Below are 22397 nucleotides of genomic sequence, written 5' to 3'. Positions count from 1 at the left end.
CAATGCTTTTAGGGCAGAAGTTGGCTGGAATAAGGAAATGAAGAGAGTTGAAGCTTCGACGAGGTTGGTACAGACGGGCCAGATGTTTCACCAGGGGCCACCAAACGCAGTGACTGATGAATTCGTGTCTGGGGTGAAACAGGCTGAAGGAAATGTCATTATAGCGAGGTCAGGCCAGGAAGGAACTGGGAAGCAGTCTAGGACGGTCCGGGCGTGTACTGCACAGAAGTGACAGCAAGCAAGGGAAAGATGAGGAAGCAAGCAAATGTTATAATGTACCAACTGTGGATGTAACATGCAAAATCCTAAGTAAAGAAAGTGTTAAAGTTGACTCCGACTGTGTCGCCATTGATGGGGGTCACCTAGAAGAGGGACTGTTATTGCCTGGGAAGTGCCCGGGTGAAGCTGAATCTGGAGATGCAGGTATGCCGAGGGGAAGAGTATTGTTTCATGTAGGGGAAGGTTTGGACACAGCTGCTACAGTTATACAGGTCATGACTACAGTCCTGGACCTCCCTTGCAAATGAACAATATACCGATACATTTTGAACAAGTTTTTTTGAGGGTTGCATACCAAGGAAATTTACTCCATATCATATAATAGTCTATGGGTGAGCCATATAATAATACAATTTTTAAACATTTTTGAGGCTTGTATACCAAGGAAATGTACCCAAGAATACATAATACTGTATGGCTGAGAAATGTAACCCAGCAAAATTTTTAAACATTTTTTTGAGTCGTATATATCACAAAAATGTAGCCCAGAACACAGAATAGTGTATGGGTAAGTGATGTGAAGAAACAAGCAAAAGTTTCAAACACTTTTTTCTACTGTTATATACCACCAAAATGTAAAATAAAGCACGTAATACTGTATGAATGAGTAATCTATTCCTGAACTATTTTTCTACACTTTTTGTATGTTTACATACCACCCTATTGCAGCAATAACTATGTTAAACTGAATGGATGAGTCATTGAATCCATAACATTTTGAATGAAAATATTTTGAAAATGTAATTGATGTACTTATACAGTCATAAAGACAGAAATTATGAAGGTCATCCATAGACTCCTGAAAAGCAACAACTGGCATGCCTCAATAAATTTTTATGAGAGTGAGCCTGCCTGCATTCTCTGTTGACAGGCAAAAGCGTTTGTTTGTTATGATCCATCCAGCGGCACTAATAACCCAGCCAGACAAGACGATGGTGGCAGAATTAGGGAGTATGCTGGTTTGGTTAGCCAGGTATTGCTTGACCATCTTTAAAAACTTTTCCCTCCTTGTCAAAAATACCCTGTCATCAGGCCCTGGGTGCTGGACTGGTGTCATGAAATTGGCCCACGCCTTTGACCCCTGGCCCTGCTATGTGTCTTCCTGGCCTCATCTCCTTGTTTGGGCAAGGAAGCTTGCCCCCTGCCACTAGTGTGGTCTGCTGGGAATTTTTTCAACATATTTTCCACAATTGCCTTCTGGTATAGCACCATTTTAGTAGACCTCTCCGCTTCAGGAAGAAGAGATGCAAAGTTCTCCTTGTAGCGAAGATCTGGCAGGGTGAACAACCTGTACTCTTGTTTTGGCCAAGATAAATTTTAGCGCAAGGAGTAGCATCAATACCCCTCAAAGGAATAGGCGTCCGCAGAGGTATCATGGGAAAACCACAACGTTTAGCAAAATCCAAATCCATCAGATTCAAAGCCGCTCCTGAATCCACAAAAGCCTTGGTGGAAAATGTGGACAAGGAGCAGATCAGAGTAACTGCCAAAAGAAACTTAGGTTGCACACCACCCACAGCAAATGTGTGTGCAAAACATTTCTCTCGTTTAGGGCAGACAGAAATAATATGCGAGGCATCTCCACAGAAAAAACACAGCTTATTACGCCTTCTATACTCCTGACGTTGCACCCTAGACAAAACTCTATCACATTGCATAGGTTCAGACATTTGTTCAAAAGGTGGCAACACCTCTCGTGTAGTTTTACGTTCATGTAAACGCTGATCAACTTGAATGGCTAATGACATAGAATCATCAAGACCAGAGGGAACAGGAAATCCCACCATAATATCTTTTACAGTTTCTGATAAACCTTTGCGAAAGAGAGCTGCCAAGGCATCATCATTCCAAGTAGTAAGGACTGCCCACTTTCGGAATTTTTGACAGTATAACTCTGCAGGATCCTGACCCTGGTTCAATGCCAATAGGGCTTTCTCAGCTTGATCAATAACATTAGGCTCATCATACAACAACCCCTAGGCTTGAAAAAATGCATCCACATTAGTCAGAATAGGATTTTCAGGTGTCAAAGAAAACGCCCAATCCTGGGGATCGCCGCGCAGCAAGGAGATGACAATTTTAACCTGCTGCGCAGAGCTCCCCGATGAGTTAGGCTTCAAGGCAAAAAATAATTTACAATTATTTTTGAAATTCAAAAATTCTGACCGATTCCCAGAAAACACATCAGGAGTAGGGATTTTTGGTTCAACAGCATGTGAATGAGCGAGATAGGTGGAAATTCCCCGCACTTCAGCAGCGAGCTGCTCCACACGATCAGACAACTGCTTAATCTCCATTAAGGAAAAAATCCTCCTACTGCCCCAGAGAAAGAGAGGAAAAAATACATATATAAAAAAAAAAATTCTGACACTTTTTTTTTTTTTACAATTTTATTTCCTGCTTTTGAGTACCATAGTATCTGCGGTATGGCTGGTGATTCTATTATGAATGAGTCACCGAGGAGGAAAAGCAAAAACAAGCTAAGCCACAGAAAACCAGAGAGGTTGGTAACTAAGCAGATTGCAGACCCCTGATCCTATCCACACAACTAGCAGTTGCCATGGAGCGTACCTACGATGATCCTAGACGCCTCGTCACAGCCGGAGAACTCAATAAGCCTAAAGCAAGAAAAGGGGAAATCTAAACTGCCCCAGAGCAGACCCCAAAGCAATAGACAGCCCCCAAACATATACTGTCGGTTAGACAAGATGAAAACACAAACACAGATAGAAAACGATGGGGCCCACACTAACTAGAAAGGACAGGAAAGGAAAGATGCTGTCTGCAATCACGCACAAAAACCCTGCCAAAAAATGTCCAACACTTTCTGATAACAAAAACCCTGAAGTCGCTAGACTTCAATTCCCTATATCAGCACTCTGGTATATTCTGAAAACAGAGCAAAAAAGAGACCAATCTGATCAGGGACAAAAAGCAAACTGGCATAAACAGAGACATAAGAATGGAAATTCAGCACAGCCCCAGCGGGGGCTGGCTGACCACAAAAACTGAGTAAACCAGACCAAATCTCAAGTGAAAAATAGCAGAGCACACTTAGCTTGAGAAGGCAGGAACAGAACTGGAAACTAGAACCTCAGAGAAGGAAAATCACCAGCACAGAATTAGGGAGTCGGCTGTCTTAAATCCAGTCGGAGACTCCTGATGTCCAATCACAGTTCTCCTCCTCAGGTGGCAGGTCTCTGCCATTTAGATCGACTTCATTACCTACTGTCACCACCAGAGGGAGCCCAGATGGAGAACTCACAACTCCTCTGTCAACACAGCCAGCTCCACCACCCTCACTAGATGCCAGAGGTAAATGTTACCTATCACTAACCTATCACTAACAACTGGTGTTTTCCCCTCAAGCTTTAAACATGCCTCCATCACACCTATCCTCAAAAAGCCCTCTCTTGACCCATCCTCTGTATCTAGCTATCGCCCTATATCACTTCTCCCATACGCCTCCAAGCTACTGGAACAACACGTCTACCTTGAACTGTCCTCCCATCTCTCTTCTTGCTCCCTCTTCGACCGCTTACAATCTGGCTTCCGGTCACACCACTCCACTGAAACTGCCCTTACTAAGGTCACCAATGACCTCTTAACTGCCAAGAGCAAGCGACACTACTCTGTCCTCCTCCTCCTGGACCTGTCGGCTGCCTTTGACACAGTGGACCATTCCCTATTATTACAGACCCTCTCATCCCTCGGCATCACAGACTTGGCCCTCTCCTGGATCTCATCATACCTAACAGACCGGACATTCAGCGTCTCCCACTCACACACCACCTCCTCACCTCGCCCCCTATCTGTCGGAGTCCCACAAGGTTCAGTCCTTGGGCCCCTGCTGTTCTCTATTTACACCTTTGGCCTGGGACAGCTCATAGAATCTCATGGCTTTCAGTATCATCTTTATGCTGATGACACACAGATCTACATCTCTGGACCAGATATCACCTCCCTACTAACCAGAATCCCTCAATGTCTGTCCACTATTTCATCCTTCTTCTCCACTAGATATCTGAAACTCAACATGGACAAAACAGAATTCATCATCTTTCCCCCATCTCACGTGACCCCCCCTACGAACCTATCAATTACAGTAAATGACTGCCCACTCTCCCCAGTCCCACAAGCTCGCTGCCTCGGAGTAATCCTTGACGCTGATCTCTCCTTCAAACCACATATCCAAACCCTTTCCACTTCCTGCCGACTTCAACTCAAAAATATTTCATGCATCCGTTCATTCCTCACCCAAGAATCTGCAAAAACCCTAGTCCATGCCCTCATCATCTCTCGCCTTGACTACTGCAACCTCATGCTCTGTGGCCTCCCCTCAAACACTCTCGCACCCCTCCAATCTATTCTAAACTCTGCTGCCCGACTAATCCACCTGTCCCCCCGCTATTCCCCAGCTTCTCCCCTCTGTCAATCCCTTCACTGGCTCCCAATTGCCCAGAGACTCCATTACAAAACCCTAACCATGACATACAAAGCCATCCACAACTTGTCTCCTCCATACATCTGTGACCTCGTCTCCCGGTACTTTCCTGCACGCAACCTCCGATCCTCACAAGATCTCCTTCTCTACTCCCGTCTTATCTCCTCTTCCCACAATCGCATACAAGATTTCTCTCGCGCATCACCCCTACTCTGGAACTCTCTACCACAACATATCAGACTCTCACCTACCATCGAAACCTTCAAAAAGAGCCTGAAGACCCACCTCTTCCGACAAGCCTATAACCTGCAGTAACCACCGATCGACCAAACCGCTGCACGACCAGCTCTACCCTCGCCTACTGTATTATCACCCATCCCTTGAAGATTGTGAGCCCTCGCGGGCAGGGTCCTCTCTCCTCCTGTACCAGTTATGACTTGTATTGTTTAAGATTATTGTACTTGTTTTTATGTATACCGCTCCTCACATGTAAAGCGCCATGGAATAAATGGCGCTAGAACAATAAATAATAATAATAATAATAATAATGTTATGAATGAGTCACCGAGGAGGAAAAAACAAAAAGCAAGCTAAGCCCAGAAAAACCGGAGAGGTTGGTAACTAGCAGATTGCAGACACCTGATCCTATCCACAACAACTAGCAGCAGCTGTGGCGCGTGCCTACGGTGGTCCTAGATGCCTCGTCACGGCCGGAAAACTAAATAAGCCTAAAGAAAGAAAGGGAAAATCTAAACTGCCCCAGAGCAGACCCCAAAGCAATAGACAGCCCCCAACATGTATTGTCGGTGAAACAAGATGAAAACACTGACACAGGTAGAAAGATAGGCTGAGCAAACGATGGGGCCCTCGCTAACTAGAAAGGACAGGAAAGAAAAGCTGCTGTCTGCAATCACGCAAAAAACCCTGCCAAAAAGAATGTCCAACACGTCTGATAGAAAAAGGCCCTGAAGTCGCTAGACTTCAAATCACTATATCAGCACTCAGGTATATTCTGAAGACAGAGCAAAAGAGATCAACTGATCAGAGACAAAATGGAGATTCAGCCCAGTCCCAGCCAGGGCTGGCTGAACACAAAAATTAAGTAAACCAGACAAAAACTCATATGAACAATAGCAGAGAAAACTTAGCTTTAGGAAGGCAGGAACCAAACTGGAAACCAGGAGCCACAGTCAGGAAAAATCACCAGCAAGAAACTAGGGAGTCGGCTGCCTTAAATCCAATCAGAAATTCCTGATGTCCAATCGCAGTCCTCTTCCTCAGGTGGCCGGTCTCTGCCATTTAGATCAGCTTCATTATCTCCCTTCACCAACAGAGGGAGTCCAGATAGAGAACTCACTACTCCTCTGTCAGCACAGCCAGCTCCATAACCCTCACCAGAAGCCAGAGGCAAACCCGCAAATGAGCTCACAACAGGTAAACCAGAAAATGAGTTCACAACACCCTGGCCTTGCGCTGACGTCAGAAAGGTGATGCGAGTTCATTGACTGTGAACTCGCAGGACCTTTCTGACGGCACTGTGAGCAGAACTTTTTCACAATCGCGGTGCCATCATACAGATAATAGGTGTTCACAGGGAGACACGGAGCAGATGCTGCTCAATGTCTCTGCTGGATGGCAGGCTGTATGGTCACATCATGCAATCAAGCAGCCTGCCATATAGATGTAGCAGAGCTAGAGCCGTCATGGGACAAATGGATTATCATCTCTGCGGAAAGGTAAGGAATATTGTTCTTTTAACTCTTTTGCAGGAGACAATGGCATCTGTGGAATGAGTGTTGCAGTGAGTATGGTTTAATTAAGATTTAATGAAGGAGTCTGGTCATTCTTTCAATTAAAGGACATTATTCAGGATGTCTGTGTTTTTATACTATATGACTATGGGGTTAGTAATGGGGGTGTCTTATTGACGCCTCTCCATTAGTAACCTCTGGGCTTGATGTCACCTGACAATACAAAGGTGACATCAACCCACCAACTATCAACCCACTTGCCACCGCTACAAAGCAAGTGGGAAGAGCGAGGCTAAGTGCCAGAATTGGTGCATCTTATAGATGCGCCTTTTCTGGGGCAGCTGAGAGCTGCTGTTTTTAGCGTGGGGTGGGGGGCAGTATCGATGTCCCCTTCCTAGGCTATTAACATTAGCCCGAAGCTGTCTGCCTAGCCTTTGCTGGTTATTAATCACAGGGGGACCCATCTTCATTTTTTTTGTGGTGTCCTCCATTTTAATAGCCACTGTGAGCTGATGTTAATAGCCTGGGAAACTCCAAGGGTATTACCCACTTCGCTGGCTATAAACATCGTCCCCCAGCCGACGTTCCCTCTGCAGGTTAAGAAAACTGCGTCGTAGCTCAAGTCATTTTTTTTTCCAGAAAAGTAATCTTTTAATAATTAAATATATGTACAGTAAGCTGGACACGCACTGTACTAAGTGTATATGTCCCTGATTATCTATATATCTACCTATTCTATTTATATTTACTGTATGTAACCCATCTATTCTATGCTGTCTGCTCCTATTGTGATATTACGGTACATGGCTGCTGAATTGACGGCTATTCTTCTATCTATGTAATATATATACAGTTGTGTCCAAAAGTATTGACACCCCTGCAATTCTGTCAGATAATCCCCAGTTTCTTCCTGAAAATGATTGCAAACACAAATTCTTTGGTATTATTATCTTCATTGAATTTGTCTTAAATGAAAAAACACAAAAGAGAATGAAGCAAAAAGCAAAACATTGATCATTTCACACAAAACTCCAAAAATGGGCCAGACAAAAGTATTGGCACCCTCAGCCTAATACTTGGTTGCACAACCTTTAGCCAAAATAACTGCGACCAACCGCTTCCGGTAACCATCAATGAGTTTCTTATAAAGCTCTGCTGGAATTTTAGACAATTATTCTTTGGCAAACTGCTCCAGGTCCCTGATATTTGAAGGGTGCCTTCTCCAAACTGCCATTTTTAGATCTCTCCACAGGTGCTCTATGGGATTCAGGTCTGGACTCATTGCTGGCCACCTTAGAAGTCTCCAGTGCTTTCTCTCAAACCATTTTCTAGAGCTTTTTGAAGTGTGTTTTGGGTCATTGTCCTGCTGGAAGACCCATGACCTCTGAGGGAGACCCAGCTTTCTCACACTGGGCCCTACATTATGCTGCAAAATTTGTTGGTAGTCTTCAGACTTCATAATGCCATGCACACGGTCAATCAGTCCAGTGCCAGAGGCAGCAAAGCAACCCCAAAACATCAGGGAACCTCCGCCATGTTTGACTGTAGGGACCGTCTTCTTTTCTTTGAATGCCTCTTTTTTTTCTCCTGTAAACTCTATGTTGATGCCTTTGCCCAAAAAGCTCTACTTTTGTCTCATCTGACCAGAGAACATTCTTCCAAAACATTTTAGGCTTTTTCAGGTAAGTTTTGGCAAACTCCAGCCTGGCTTTTTATGTCTCGGGGTAAGAAGTGGGGTCTTCCTGGGTCTCCTACCATACAGTCCCTTATCATTTAGACGCCGACGGATAGTACGGGTTGACACTGTTGTACCCTCGGACTGCAGGGTAGCTTGAACTTGTTTGGATGTTACTCGAGGTTCTTTATCCAACATCCGCACAATCTTGCATTGAAATCTCTTGTCAATTTTTCTTTTCTGTCCACATCTAGGGAGGTTAGCCACAGTGCCATGGGCTTTACACTTCTTGATGACACTGCGCACGGTAGACGCAGGAACATTCAGGTCTTTGGAGATGGACTTGTAGCCTTGAGATTGCTCATGCTTCCTCACAATTTGGTTTCTCAAGTCCTCAGACAGTTCTTTGGTCTTCTTTCTTTTCTCCATGCTCTATGTGGTACACACAAGGACACGGGACAGAGGTGGAGTCAACTTTAGTCCATGTCAACTGGCTGCAAGTGTGATTTAGTTATTGCCAACACCTGTTAGGTGCCACAGGTAAGTTATAGGTGCTGTTACTTACACAAATTAGAGAAGCATCACATGATTTTTCGAACAGTGCCAATACTTTTGTCCACCCTCTTTTTTATGTTTGGTGTGGAATTATATCCAATTTTGCTTTAGGACAATGTTTTGGTTTTTTTTTGTGTTTTTTCATTTAAGACAAATTAAATGAAGATAATAATAACAAAGAATTTGTGTTTGCAATCATTTTCAGGAAGAAACTGAGTATTATCTGACAGAATTGCAGGGGTGTCAATACTTTTGACCACAACTGTACATATATGTGTGTTTGTCACTGACATCTATATTTCTATCTATTCTATGTGTATATATCTATTCTATTCTAACCAGTCACGCTGTGATTTTACTGTACAAAGTTGCTGAATTGCATGCTTTTCATTTATATCTAATATATATATCGTATATACTCGAGTATAAGCCGATCCGAGTATAAGCCGACCCCCCTATTTTTGCCACAAAAAACTGGGAAAACTTATTGACTCGAGTATAAGCCGAGGGTGCACAGTGAGTGGCCTGTTATCTGCAGTGTGTGGCCCCAGTTATGATGCACAGTGAGTGGCCCCAGCTTTTCTGCACAGTGAGTGGCCCCAGTTATCTGCACAGTGAGTGGCCCCAGTTATGCACAGTGAGTGGCCCCAGTTATGCACAGTGAGTGGCCCCAGCTTTGCTGCACAGTGAGTGGCCCCAGCTTTTCTGCACAGTGAGTGGCCCCAGTTAGGATGCACAGTGAGTGGCCCCAGTTAGGATGCACAGTGAGTGGCCCCAGTTATCTGCACAGTGAGTGGCCCCAGTTATCTGCACAGTGAGTGGCCCCAGTTATCTGCACAGCGAGTGGCCCCAGCTTTTCTGCACAGTGAGTGGCCCCAGCTTTCTGCACAGTGAGTGGCCCCATCATGTTGCTGCTGCCGCTGCCTCCCTTACAAAAAAACCCCCAAAAACCTGTATAGTCACCTCAGTCGCTGCCCCCTGCTCATCAGCGTTGCGCTCTGCAGTGACTGTGCAGGCAGAGAGCGATAGCGCCCTCTGACCTGATTGTCACTGCAGAAGACGCAAGACAGCAGAGCGCAGGGACAGGTGAATATGCCTCCCAACCCCCCGCGTTCATACTCACCGGGTCCTGGCGCTTGTCTCTGCAGCTCCCCTGCTTGTTGTTCCATGTTGCCGGCGCTGCTCTCTTCCTGGTTCAGCGGTCACGTGGTACCCGCTCATTAAATATGCGCATATTTAATGAGCGGGTACCATTTGACAGCTGAAGCAGGAAGAGAGCAGCGCCGACAACATAGAACAAGCAGGGGAGCTGCAGAGAAGGGTGAGTATGATCTGACACCCCCCGCTCCCCCGCCGATCCCCCCGGTATATGAATCGTGTATAAGCCGAGAGGGGGACACACGAGTATATACGGTATGTGTTTTGAAGAATAATTCCTTTGAAAACGATGTGTAAAAGACTTAGAACATTTCTCTATTTAAAAGCTCATGTTAAAATCGCACTGCAATCGGATGTAAATCAGATGCTAGGTGGGAAAAATCGGATTGTACCCACATGACACTCATCTGTTTTTTTTGTCCTGATATTGGAACTTTTTTTCACACATATGGATATGAGCTCTAAGGCTGTGTATTTATCCTCAGGACTCCTCACTCTACAGCTGTTCAATCAACCTAGCACTGAACATGGCCGATTAACCACTTCTTGTTCTGGGGCATTTTCCTAGGTTGATATCACTGAAGCTAATACACACATGGCTCCTCTCCATCATATACCTCTGATATAGAAGGGTTAATGATTTGCCTTTAAATGCCCTAACTGCCTTTAATTCTCCATTTGCCTTTCATTTATTCTTATGACACTGCAGTTTTGCCTGTCTCCTCTTCAAGGGAAAAATGCTTCTTATAATATATGTTCTCAATAGTCAGCCACAACATGTTCTGGATACATTGTAAACATGGTATGTCCCTGAAGGTGATGTTGGAGGCCACATGAGCTCCGTAGAATTTCATATTGTTGTAAATGGTATAAAAGATTGCCTTGTATTTCATTACGTCAGATAAAGTGATTTGACCACGGCCCGTGTGTGTTCAGTCTCTTTGTCTCCAAGCTCTTGTAAATTAAGGGCGAAAACTCCTAATCTGGACTCACTGGTGATCTGGCATATCTGACTCTGGGTCAGAATCAAAATCAGCTACAACACCCCCACAAAGCTCCTGTTATATTACCCCCCACACACAGCTCCTCTTTGTTATATCCCCCACACAGCTCCTCTCCGTCATACTCCCCCCACAGCTCCTCCCAATACCCCACACACAGCTCCTCTGTTACACTTTCCCCACACTTGCAACTCCTCTGCATCATATTCCACCCACATACAGCTCCTCTCTGTCATATTCCGCCCAAACAGCTCCTCTTCATCATATTCTCCCACACAGCTTCTCTCTAGCATATTCTCCCCACACACAGTTCCTCTGTTATATTCCCCCCACACACAGCTCCTCTCTATTATATTGCCCCCTGTGATGTACCATGTCTGCAAGATATGTTTTCTGTTGCAATGTGCTAACAAATCCTCCATCCTAGGACATTGTAAACTCTCAGTAGTAGGAATTCCTTCCCCCCAGGTTTTATCAACCCTGCCACTTCCTCTGGAAGAGCAGGAATGTTAATTAGCTAGACCATCTTCCTCACACCATTTGCCTTCTCTCCTCTTCAGAGCGGGAAAAACTTCTTTGTTTGAAACGAATAAAACTATGAGAGACTATACCATAAGAACCAAATACCCTAGAGATATGAAAATCATATTTTTGTAACCTGAGCGGTCCCAGCTTCGAGACCGCGTATGTTTCGAAGTTCTACCCTGTCCAGAACATGAGATAGGATTTGCGCCCAAATGGACGGTCATATCGCATAGATGTTTGATGTTTTCTTGATGGGCTCATTACGCTGGGAAACATGATACCACTGATGAGTCCATACCAGCTTCTCCCATAAAGTTATAGCTAATCTAAGTTTTGTAGCCAAAACATAACTTGGATAAGAGAGGTGGGATCAACCCAGAATGCACCTCTCTGTGATGTCACATAGGAAAGTCTATAAGGCATTTCCTGGGCAAACCAGCTCAGAACAGCTCAAGTCGTCGTGCTAGAAGGACCCCAATGAGCGGAGAAGTGCAGCTCCGCCTCCACCCACCTTAGCCGCATGGTCTGCCTAAGGAACAATATGGAACTGTGAGTGTAATCTCTTTGTTTTCTCCACTTTTATTTTATACCTGTACTGTACATATTTTATGTCTCAATTTTATAGCAACTTTTATCTGTAATCACTGTCCTCTTTCGGAAAATAAATGAAATTATTTAGATCTGTCTCCATGCTCTAAGAATCGAACTATACGCCTTTGATAGATAATCGCTACTAATTCAAGGGGTTTGCCACAGACCCTCTTAATTTAACACTGTGAATTAAGTAACCGTGACTGGTGGCAGCGCGTTGTGTACGGCTATTACGGCTTGCTGGCAGTCTAGAAGGGTCTTATATTGCTGAGTAAGGGGCTTCAGCCACAGCATTGATAATTCCCTTACTGCAGAAGCCTAATTGCCGGTTCACAACAGGCAGCCCGTCCGGCGACCAATTATCCTAGGTGCAGTTCCCTGACTGACCTGAGGGTAAGGGGGGCGCCGGAGAGCTGCGAGTTCCAAGGTGGAACTGAGAAAGTGGGATATACATAAATCCCCGCAGTACTTGGAAGATTGATAGCAGTGGTGGGGCATCCAAATTAAACTCCCCCTGCGGCAAATTGTAGAGCGAGATTAGCTTGCTGGATATTTTTGGTCACATGGTGCCAGTGTTGGGATAACTAAGATAAGCCCCACTGCGCCTGTGATAGCCGTGTGCCGGCATTGTGTCACGCCCCTCCGTCCGCTGATACACCCGTGTCAGTGGTGGGACTGTGACATAGTGGTGACACAGGGTCCGCTGCCGTCGCGTTTTGGTGGCAGCGGGACTCCCGTTAGTGTCGCCCGTAAGTGGACGAACGGCGGTGGGCTGTTCGTCACATATTGGTGGCAGCGCGGTGGGATAATCCTAGAGCATTAGTGATTTGGTTTGAGCAATCATTCCTCTCACTAAAAACCTGCACGGTTCCTGCGGGAATCCTGCATCATAGGTTTTGGAGAACAGACTCAGTGGTTACTAGTCCTGAGACATTAGTGTGTACTTGCAAGTATCCCCCTCCCGTTTCTTCGTTTTTCTTTTTCTATCTTTTATTTGGCAACCATGGCGGCAAAAGGAGAACCTTGGTACACCCGGCAGACAAAGGAAGTTCTTGCTGCGTTATGCACGTACCAAGGCCTTGACGCCACGAACAAAAACAGAGCTCAAATGATCGCGGCTCTAGTGCAGCTGGACAACGACCAGAATCCAGCGAGCGCAGAAGTTGGCCCAAGTTGCAATGGGGCTGCAGCAGAGGCTCCACTCCTGAGCGCTGGCCCCACATTCAACCAGAACGGGGTGGACCCCTATCTGCAAATGGCCTTGGACGAACTCCCCGCCGAAGACAGTGATGGGCGGGTGAGGCTGATCCAGCAAGCTCGAGAGAGAGCAGAGCAGCGAGCCGAGCGCCAGGCGGAGAGAGCTGAGCGCCAAGCTGAGGCTGAGAGAGCCGAGCGCCAGGCGCAGAGGGCCCATGAACTGGAGGTACTCCAGCGGGGTGGGAATGCCCTCACAGCCCGAAGCCGTGAGCCCAGCAGCGTCCAGACTCCTAAACCCCGGCCAGAGCATTTTCCCGTGATGGAAAAGGACGGGGACTTGGACACATTTCTGCGAGCCTTTGAGAAAGCCTGCAGACAGTACCAGATGCCTAGAGACCAATGGGCAAGGTACTTGACCCCAGGGCTAAAAGGCAAAGCCCTGGAGACATTTGCTTCTCTTCCGCCAGAAGCCGATGATGACTATGACGCCATAAAGCAGGCGCTGATCGCCAAATACCGGCTGACACCTGAGGTATACCGAAAGAAGTTCCGACACCTCCAACGTGGCCCACACGATAGCTACAGTGATGTGGTGCAAGGACTCAGGACCCACTTTGACCAGTGGATCCATGGACTGTCCGTTGAAACCTTTGAGCAGCTACGGGACCTGATGATCAAAGACCAGTTCCTGCATCTCTGCCCAGCTGAGGTCCGACAGTTCATCCTGGACCGCGAACCAACGAACGCGGACAAAGCGGCGCAGATCGCCGACAACCACGAGGCCAACCGGAAGCCCGAGACGCGGAGGCCAGTCGCCACCAGCTGGAAAGGGGGTAAGCCAGCAACCAACCCCAATGCCCCAGCTAGCCGTCCCTCCGGAGGCCCTGTCCCTGTTGTCAACAACAGGCCGGCTACTGACAGTCGCCTGTGTCACCACTGCCAGCGGCCTGGTCACTTCTTTTACACCTGTCCGAACAGGCCGAAGAACCCCCCAGCCAAGGCCCCCGGGCCCAATGCCTCTGTTCTTTTGGTGGGAGGTGTGGTTGGGAGGGCTGACGACAACGTTCAACCTGTTCAGGTGGGGGCCCGTCTTGCTACAGGCCTCAAGGACACCGGGGCTGAACGAACCCTCATCCGTCCTGGACTGGCGGCCCCTGAAGAGTTTGTTGAGGGGAAAACCCTGACTGTCACCGGGATTGGAGGCACCCGTTGTCCCTTGCCAGTGGCACGAGTTTTTCTTGACTGGGGTGCCGGGAGCGGGTTGAGGGAGGTGGGAGTGTCTGAAAATTTGCCCACTGATGTTTTATTGGGGACTGACTTGGGGAGGATGGTTGCATACTATGTCCCTGACACCCTTCCCCAAACTGATAATAAGGGTAACGTTAACCCTGATGATGTTGATGATGGGAAACTGAATGTGTTACCTGCTAATGCCTTGATGAGTAATGATGCAACTAACAACCATTCTTTCCCCAGGTACGATGCTGATGCTGATGTGAATGTACCAAAGCAAACTGATAACCATTCTTCTCCTAGGAAGGATGATGATGATGTTGATGTATCTGTGCCGACTGAACCCGTTAACCCTTTCTTTGAAGCGGTAGATGTGTCCACAGGTACCGAAGTGCTCAGCCCCGTCACTCTGCGGAGTGAGACGGCTGAGGAACCCCTGGCAGGAGTAAGCAACGGTGCTCAAGGAAATGGGGAGGTGCATGGGGACCATGAGGAAGGTAATGCCATGCAGCTGACCAGTGCCACCGAGGAAGGTAACTGGCCCATAAGTAGCACTGCTCCTGAAGTGTTGGGGGTGGATGGGGAGGTAGAGCCCAGGGCAGCACCAGCTGGTGGGTCTGCAGAAATCCCCAGGGAGACAGCATACATAGCAGCTGTCACACGCAGTCAGAGTGCCCAGATCGCAGGTAACGCACTGTCTTCTGGACCCTCTGCTGCTACAGGAGAGACTGAACCAGAGGTGAACCCAGAGCCGGTTCCAGAGGGTCCCAGTAAAGAGGGGACCCTGACGTCACTTCTGGCAGCCTCCAGCATGGAGTTCCAGGCTGCTCTGCACTCAGATGCCAGCCTGGAGAAATTGAGAGGTCTCGCCGAGACGCCCACCTCCAAGTCTGATAAGGAGAGGGTGTTCTGGGAACGAGGAAGGTTGTACCGGGAGACAGTACCCGGAGATCCTAAAAAGGAGTGGTTGAGGGAAAGACAGCTGGTCGTCCCCTATCAGTTCAGAACTGAGTTGTTGCGGATTGCCCATGAGATTCCACTCGCTGGACACTTGGGGATCAGCAAAACAAAGGCACGGCTGTCTCAACACTTCTATTGGCCCAAGATGGGGACAGATGTAACACACTACTGCCGCTCCTGTGCCACCTGTCAAAAAGTGGGTAAGGCGGGGCCTGCTCTTAAGGCTCCCCTTATTCCTTTGCCGGTGATAGAGGAGCCTTTCCAGAGAATCGCGGTGGACATTGTAGGACCGCTGTCCGTCCCCAGCAGCTCCGGAAAGCGATACATTCTCACCGTGGTAGACTACGCTACCCGGCCCAGAGGCAGTAGCTCTGTCTTCAACCAGGGCAGATAAGGTGGCTGACGCACTGGTGACCATCTTTTCAAGAGTAGGATTTCCCAGGGAGATGCTTACCGATCAAGGGCCCCAATTCATGTCTCGCCTAATGGAGGCTCTCTGTGAGAAAATGCAGGTGACGCAGCTGGTATCGAGTCCGTATCACCCACAGACTAATGGTTTGTGTGAACGTTTCAACGGTACCCTCAAACAGATGCTCCGCATACTGGTTGAGACCCAAGGGCGCGACTGGGAGCGGTACCTCCCACACCTGCTGTTCGCTTACAGAGAAGTTCCGCAGGCCTCGACCGGGTTCTCCCCCTTCGAGCTCCTGTATGGCAGGCGAGTCCGGGGACCCCTTGGGTTGATAAGAGAATCCTGGGAAGATGAGCCAAACCCCACAGAAGTGTCCATCGTGGATTATGTCATGCGCTTCCATGACAAGATGCAGACCTTGACGCAGTTGGTGCATGACAACATGACGCAGGCTCAGGCTGACCAGAAGCACTGGTACGACCAGAACGCCCGGGAGCGGACCTACCAGGTGGGTCAAAAGGTGTGGGCGCTGGTCCCTGTACCAACAGATAAGCTTCAGGCAGCCTGGGAAGGCCCGTACGTCGTCCACCAACAGCTCAACCCGGTCACCTACGTGGTCACGCTTGACCATGCTCGGGGTAGGCGCAAGGCCTTTCACGTCAACATGCTGAAGGCACACTACGAACGTGAAGCTTGCATCCTACCGGTCTGCAATCTGCCAGAGGATGGGGAGGAAGATTCCCTCCTGGACATGCTGGCCCAGGCCAAGGCCAATGGGTCCATTGAGGACATGGAGATAAGTGGTTCGCTCACCGTGTCCCAGCGGTTGCAGTTGATGGCCACCCTGGAACTCTTCCGGCCCGTGTTCACCAACCGTCCTGGGAGGACGGAGTTAGCGGTTCATGAGGTGGACACCGGGAATCATGCCCCATTACGGCGAACACCTTATCGGATCTCTGAAACGGTGCAACAAGTCATGCGCCAAGAGGTCGATGAGATGTTAAGGCTGGGAGTGATTCGACGGTCAAAAGGTGCGTGGGCTTCACCTGTAGTCCTCGTGCCTAAAAAGGATCGAACCACCCGGTTCTGCGTGGACTACAGGGGGCTCAACGCCATCACAACCTCTGATGCCCACCCGATGCCGCGCATCGAGGATCTGCTCGAGCGGTTGACAAACGCCAACTACATATCCATCATGGATTTGAGTCGGGGATACTGGCAGATTCCCGAGCCCTGAGGCGCAGGAGAAATCCGCCTTTATCACCCCCTTTGGACTGTACGAGTCCACGGTCATGCCCTTCGGCATGAAGAATGCCCCTGCCACTTTCCAGCGGATGGTCAACCACCTGCTTCGGGGACTGGAGGAGTACGCAGTGGCGTACTTAGACGATATTGCCGTCTTCAGTTCCACCTGGGAGGAACACCTTCAGCACCTCCAGGAGGTGCTCAAGCGTCTTCACCAGGCAGGCCTGACCATCAAGCCGGGGAAGTGCCAGATAGGCATGCGCGAGGTCCACTACCTGGGGCACCGGGTAGGCGGGGGTTCCATGAGTCCGGAGCCAGAAAAAGTGGACGCAATCGTGTCCTAGCCCACCCCCAGGACCAAGAAACAGGTGAAGTCCTTCTTGGGCACTGCAGGGTACTATAGGCGGTTCGTACAGGACTATAGCGCCCTTGCCAAACCCTTGACTGACCTCACCAAGCAGAGGCTACCCCAAACAGTCAACTGGACAGATGACTGTGAGGCGGCTTTCCAAGCTTTGAAAGCAGCCCTGTGCAACTCTCCAGTGTTGAGAGCAGTCGACAGCAGTCGCCCGTTTCTGGTACAGACCGACGCCAGCGAGTTTGGCCTCGGTGCTGTGCTTAGCCAGGTCGACTCGGGGGACCAAGAGCACCCCGTGTTGTACCTGAGCCGGAAACTTTTGCCGAGGGAAGTGGCATACTCGACCATCGAGAAGGAGTGTCTGGCCATGGTGTGGGCACTGCAGCGTTTGCAGCCCTACCTGTATGGGCGCGCCTTCACGGTGGTAACCGACCACAACCCACTGAGCTGGTTGCACACCGTGTCGGGAACCAATGGAAGATTGCTCCGCTGGAGCCTTGCCCTTCAACAGTACGATTTTACTGTAAAACACAGGAAGGGCAGTGAAAACGGCAATGCCGATGGGTTGTCCCGCCGGGGCGAACCCGCTGAGGTGCGCATGGCCGATTACCGAGAGGTAATGCCTCCTTAGCGCTCTCTTAAGGGGGGAGGTGTGATGTACCATGTCTGCAAGATATGTTTTCTGTTGCAATGTGCTAACAAATCCTCCATCCTAGGACATTGTAAACTCTCAGTAGTAGGAATTCCTTCCCCCCAGGTTTTATCAACCCTGCCACTTCCTCTGGAAGAGCAGGAATGTTAATTAGCTAGACCATCTTCCTCACACCATTTGCCTTCTCTCCTCTTCAGAGCGGGAAAAACTTCTTTGTTTGAAATGAATAAAACTATGAGAGACTATACCATAAGAACCAAATACCCTAGAGATATGAAAATCATATTTTTGTAACCTGAGCGGTCCCAGCTTCGACCGCGTATGTTTCGAAGTTCTACCCTGTCCAGAACATGAGATAGGATTTGCGCCCAAATGGACGGTCATATCGCATAGATGTTTGATGTTTTCTTGATGGGCTCATTACGCTGGGAAACATGATACCACTGATGAGTCCATACCAGCTTCTCCCATAAAGTTATAGCTAATCTAAGTTTTGTAGCCAAAACATAACTTGGATAAGAGAGGTGGGATCAACCCAGAATGCACCTCTCTGTGATGTCACATAGGAAAGTCTATAAGGCATTTCCTGGGCAAACCAGCTCAGAACAGCTCAAGTCGTCGTGCTAGAAGGACCCCAATGAGCGGAGAAGTGCAGCTCCGCCTCCACCCACCTTAGCCGCATGGTCTGCCTAAGGAACAATATGGAACTGTGAGTGTAATCTCTTTGTTTTCTCCACTTTTATTTTATACCTGTACTGTACATATTTTATGTCTCAATTTTATAGCAACTTTTATCTGTAATCACTGTCCTCTTTCGGAAAATAAATGAAATTATTTAGATCTGTCTCCATGCTCTAAGAATCGAACTATACGCCTTTGATAGATAATCGCTACTAATTCAAGGGGTTTGCCACGGACCCTCTTAATTTAACACTGTGAATTAAGTAACCGTGACTGGTGGCAGCGCGTTGTGTACGGCTATTACGGCTTGCTGGCAGTCTAGAAGGGTCTTATATTGCTGAGTAAGGGGCTTCAGCCACAGCATTGATAATTCCCTTACTGCAGAAGCCTAATTGCCGGTTCACAACAGGCAGCCCGTCCGGCGACCAATTATCCTAGGTGCAGTTCCCTGACTGACCTGAGGGTAAGGGGGGCGCCGGAGAGCTGCGAGTTCCAAGGTGGAACTGAGAAAGTGGGATATACATAAATCCCCGCAGTACTTGGAAGATTGATAGCAGTGGTGGGGCATCCAAATTAAACTCCCCCTGCGGCAAATTGTAGAGCGAGATTAGCTTGCTGGATATTTTTGGTCACATGGTGCCAGTGTTGGGATAACTAAGATAAGCCCCACTGCGCCTGTGATAGCCGTGTGCCGGCATTGTGTCACGCCCCTCCGTCCGCTGATACACCCGTGTCAGTGGTGGGACTGTGACATAGTGGTGACACAGGGTCCGCTGTCCGTCGCGTTTTGGTGGCAGCGGGACTCCCGTTAGTGTCGCCCGTAAGTGGACGAACGGCGGTGGGCTGTTCGTCACACCCCCCAACACACAAACAGCTCCTATCCATAATATTACCCACACACAGCTCCGCTCCATTATATTCCCCCCAACAAAATGTTCTATGAAACTTAGTGTTGGCAAAATGGTTCTGAAGTTCAGTGAGATATTAATTAAATCTTATCAAAGGGGGTGTACTCATTTATACTGAGCAATGTTTATTAAAATTTATAAAACACAGAACATAATTATAGTTTTTTCCCAGCATGTCTTCTCTCATGTTTTACAAGATTTGATTTATTTCTAAAATATTTCCCACATTCTGAACATGAATACGGCTTCTCTCCTGTGTGAATTCTCTGATGTGTAATAAGACTCCGTTTATCTAAGAAGGACTTTCCACATTCTGAACATGAATATGGCTTCTCTCCTGTGTGAATTCTCTGATGTATAGTAAGATTCCCTTTAATTGTGAAGGCCTTCCCACATTCCAAACATGAAAATGGCTTCTCTCCTGTATGAATTCTCTGATGTCTAATGAAATTCACTTTATCTGTGAAGGCCTTCCCACATTCCAAACATGAAACTGGCCTTTCTCCTGTGTGACTTCTCTGATGTCTAATAAGACTCCCTTTATCTGTGTAGGATTTCCCACATTCTGAACATGAATATGGAGTCTCACCTGTATGAATTCTCTGATGTTTATTAAGATTCCCTTTTTCTGTGAAAGACTTCCCACATTCCGAACATGAAAATGGCTTTTCTCCTGTATGAATTCTCTCATGTGTAACAAATTTGGTTTTAGTTGTAAAGCATTTCCCACATTCTGAACAGGAGTATGGCTTCTCTCCTTTGTGTTTTCCTTGTGTTAAAAAATCTGAACGTCTAGTAAGTTGCTTGTCACACTGAAATCTTGTATCCACGTTGTCACCTGGAATTGTGGTAACAATGTGAGATTGCTCAGGAGAGGGTTCCTCATGATTAGGAGGATTATAAGAAAGTGAAGGGATGTGAAGTCCAGGAGCTCCATGAAGGGTAATGAGGTTTTCTCCATTAGACTGCTTCCCGATATCTTCATTCTTACAGTTTATTGACAAACCGTTATTCTCACAAGGATTTCCTATAAGGAAGAAAGACAGACTGGATGTGAATTTTTTCTAACTACACTAAAGGGATTTCTAAATATATTTTATGGAGCGCACAATGAAGACCCTCGTCAGTGAAAGTATCAGTAATAAGGAAGACAACGACATGCCATAACAATAACAGGTAAAGTGAATAAACACTTAGAAACTGGTGACACTGGCACAAGCCAGGCACCATAATCATGTCCCCAGTATGCCCCAGGGCATCATAGGAAACCTTAGAAGACTGCAATAGCTCTGAAGGCACATTAACTCCTTAGGACCAAGCCACTTTGTAAGTTATGTACGTTAATGACCGAGCCTCCTTCTGACCCCTGTCACTTTATATGGTAATAACGCTGGAGACTCCACACATTCCACTGATTCTGAGATAGTGTTTTAGTGACATACTGTACTTCAAGTTTGTTGTAAATTTTGGTTGTCATTTTTTGAGTTAATTTTCTGTAAAATTTTTGATATTTTCAAAAATAACGAGTATTTTGGAGTTTACAAATTTTAAATTTTTAATCCCCTTAACCCATTTCCAATGTTGGGCATAATAATATGCCCATGACCGAATCTTTCCAGCATATGTCAGCTCTTTTAAGCCGCTGACATGTGCCTCTAACAGCCGCAGGTGGAATCGTGATCCACCAGCGGCTGTTAACTAGTTAATCTCTGACATTGGCATTTAACTTGCGCTTTCCGGAAGTGCGCCAGAAATCCTGCCCATCAGTTACCCCGTCACATTATCGCGGGTCACCGATGGATTGGCAGGACAAGCAGAGGTCTCCAGCAGACCCCTATGGTTGCCATAACCGAACTGTGATCTGATCATCACCTGTATGTAGCAGAGTCAATCAAAGAAGTGCAGCTTGGAGACTACTAAAGCATGCAAAAGGTAAAAAAAAAATTTTTTTTAAAGTATTTAAAAAATAAAAAAGTTCAAATCACCCCCTTTCACCCCATTCAAAATAAAACAATAAAAAAACAAATATACACATATTTGGTGTTGCTGAGTTCAAAATAGCCCAATCTATCAATATAAAAAAGAATTAACCCAATCGCTAAACGTCGTAACAGGAAAAAAAACTAAAAACATCAGAATTATGTTTTCTTGATCGCCGCTACATTGCAATAAAATGCAATAATGGGCGATCAAAAGTTCGCAGCTACACCATAATGGTATCAATAAAAACTTCAGCTCAGCACACAAAAAATAAGCCCCCACCCAGCCCCAGATTACAAAAAATTGAGACGCTACAGGTCTCGGAAAATGGCGCTTTTTTTTTTTTTCTCAACAAAGTTTGGATTTTTTTTTTCACCACTTAAATAAAAAAGAACCTAGACATGTTTGGTGTCTATGATCTCGTAATGACCTGGAGAATCATAATGGCAGGGCAGTTTTAGCATTTAGTGAACATGGCTTAAAAAAATAAAACAACTGTGGAATTGCACTTTTTTGCAATTTCACCGCACTCTGATTTTTTTTCCCGTTTTCCAGTATTTGATATGTTAAAACCAATGGTGGTGTTCAAAAGTACAACTCGTCCCACAAAAAGCAAGCCCTCACATGGCCATTTTGACTTAAAAATAAAAACATTATGGATCTGGGAAGAAGGGGAGCGAAAAACAGAAACGCAAATCAAACATACCTCTGGTCGTTAAAGGATTAAACAACATAGTTACCGTATAAGTCGACCAGAGTATAAGCCGAGGCACCTAATTTTGCCTCAAAAAA

General features: G+C 47.0%; 1 protein-coding gene across 1 annotated transcript in view; it reads right to left on the bottom strand.

The window, feature by feature from the left end:
* The window catches only part of LOC141054881 (uncharacterized), a 165265-nt gene that overhangs the window by 13897 nt on the left and 128971 nt on the right, over positions 1 to 22397 (bottom strand). Inside the window, 1 exon segment of the mRNA XM_073551765.1 lies at positions 19813 to 20652. Coding sequence (XP_073407866.1) covers positions 19813 to 20652 — 840 coding nt within the window.

The sequence above is a fragment of the Dendrobates tinctorius genome, unplaced genomic scaffold (genome assembly GCF_039654945.1).
Source record: "Dendrobates tinctorius isolate UK_male_01 unplaced genomic scaffold, ASM3965494v1 ptg000180l, whole genome shotgun sequence".
NCBI lineage: Eukaryota > Metazoa > Chordata > Amphibia > Anura > Dendrobatidae > Dendrobates > Dendrobates tinctorius.
Note: the sequence above shows the minus strand (reverse complement) of the source record. Positions and strands in the feature narration are given on the sequence as shown.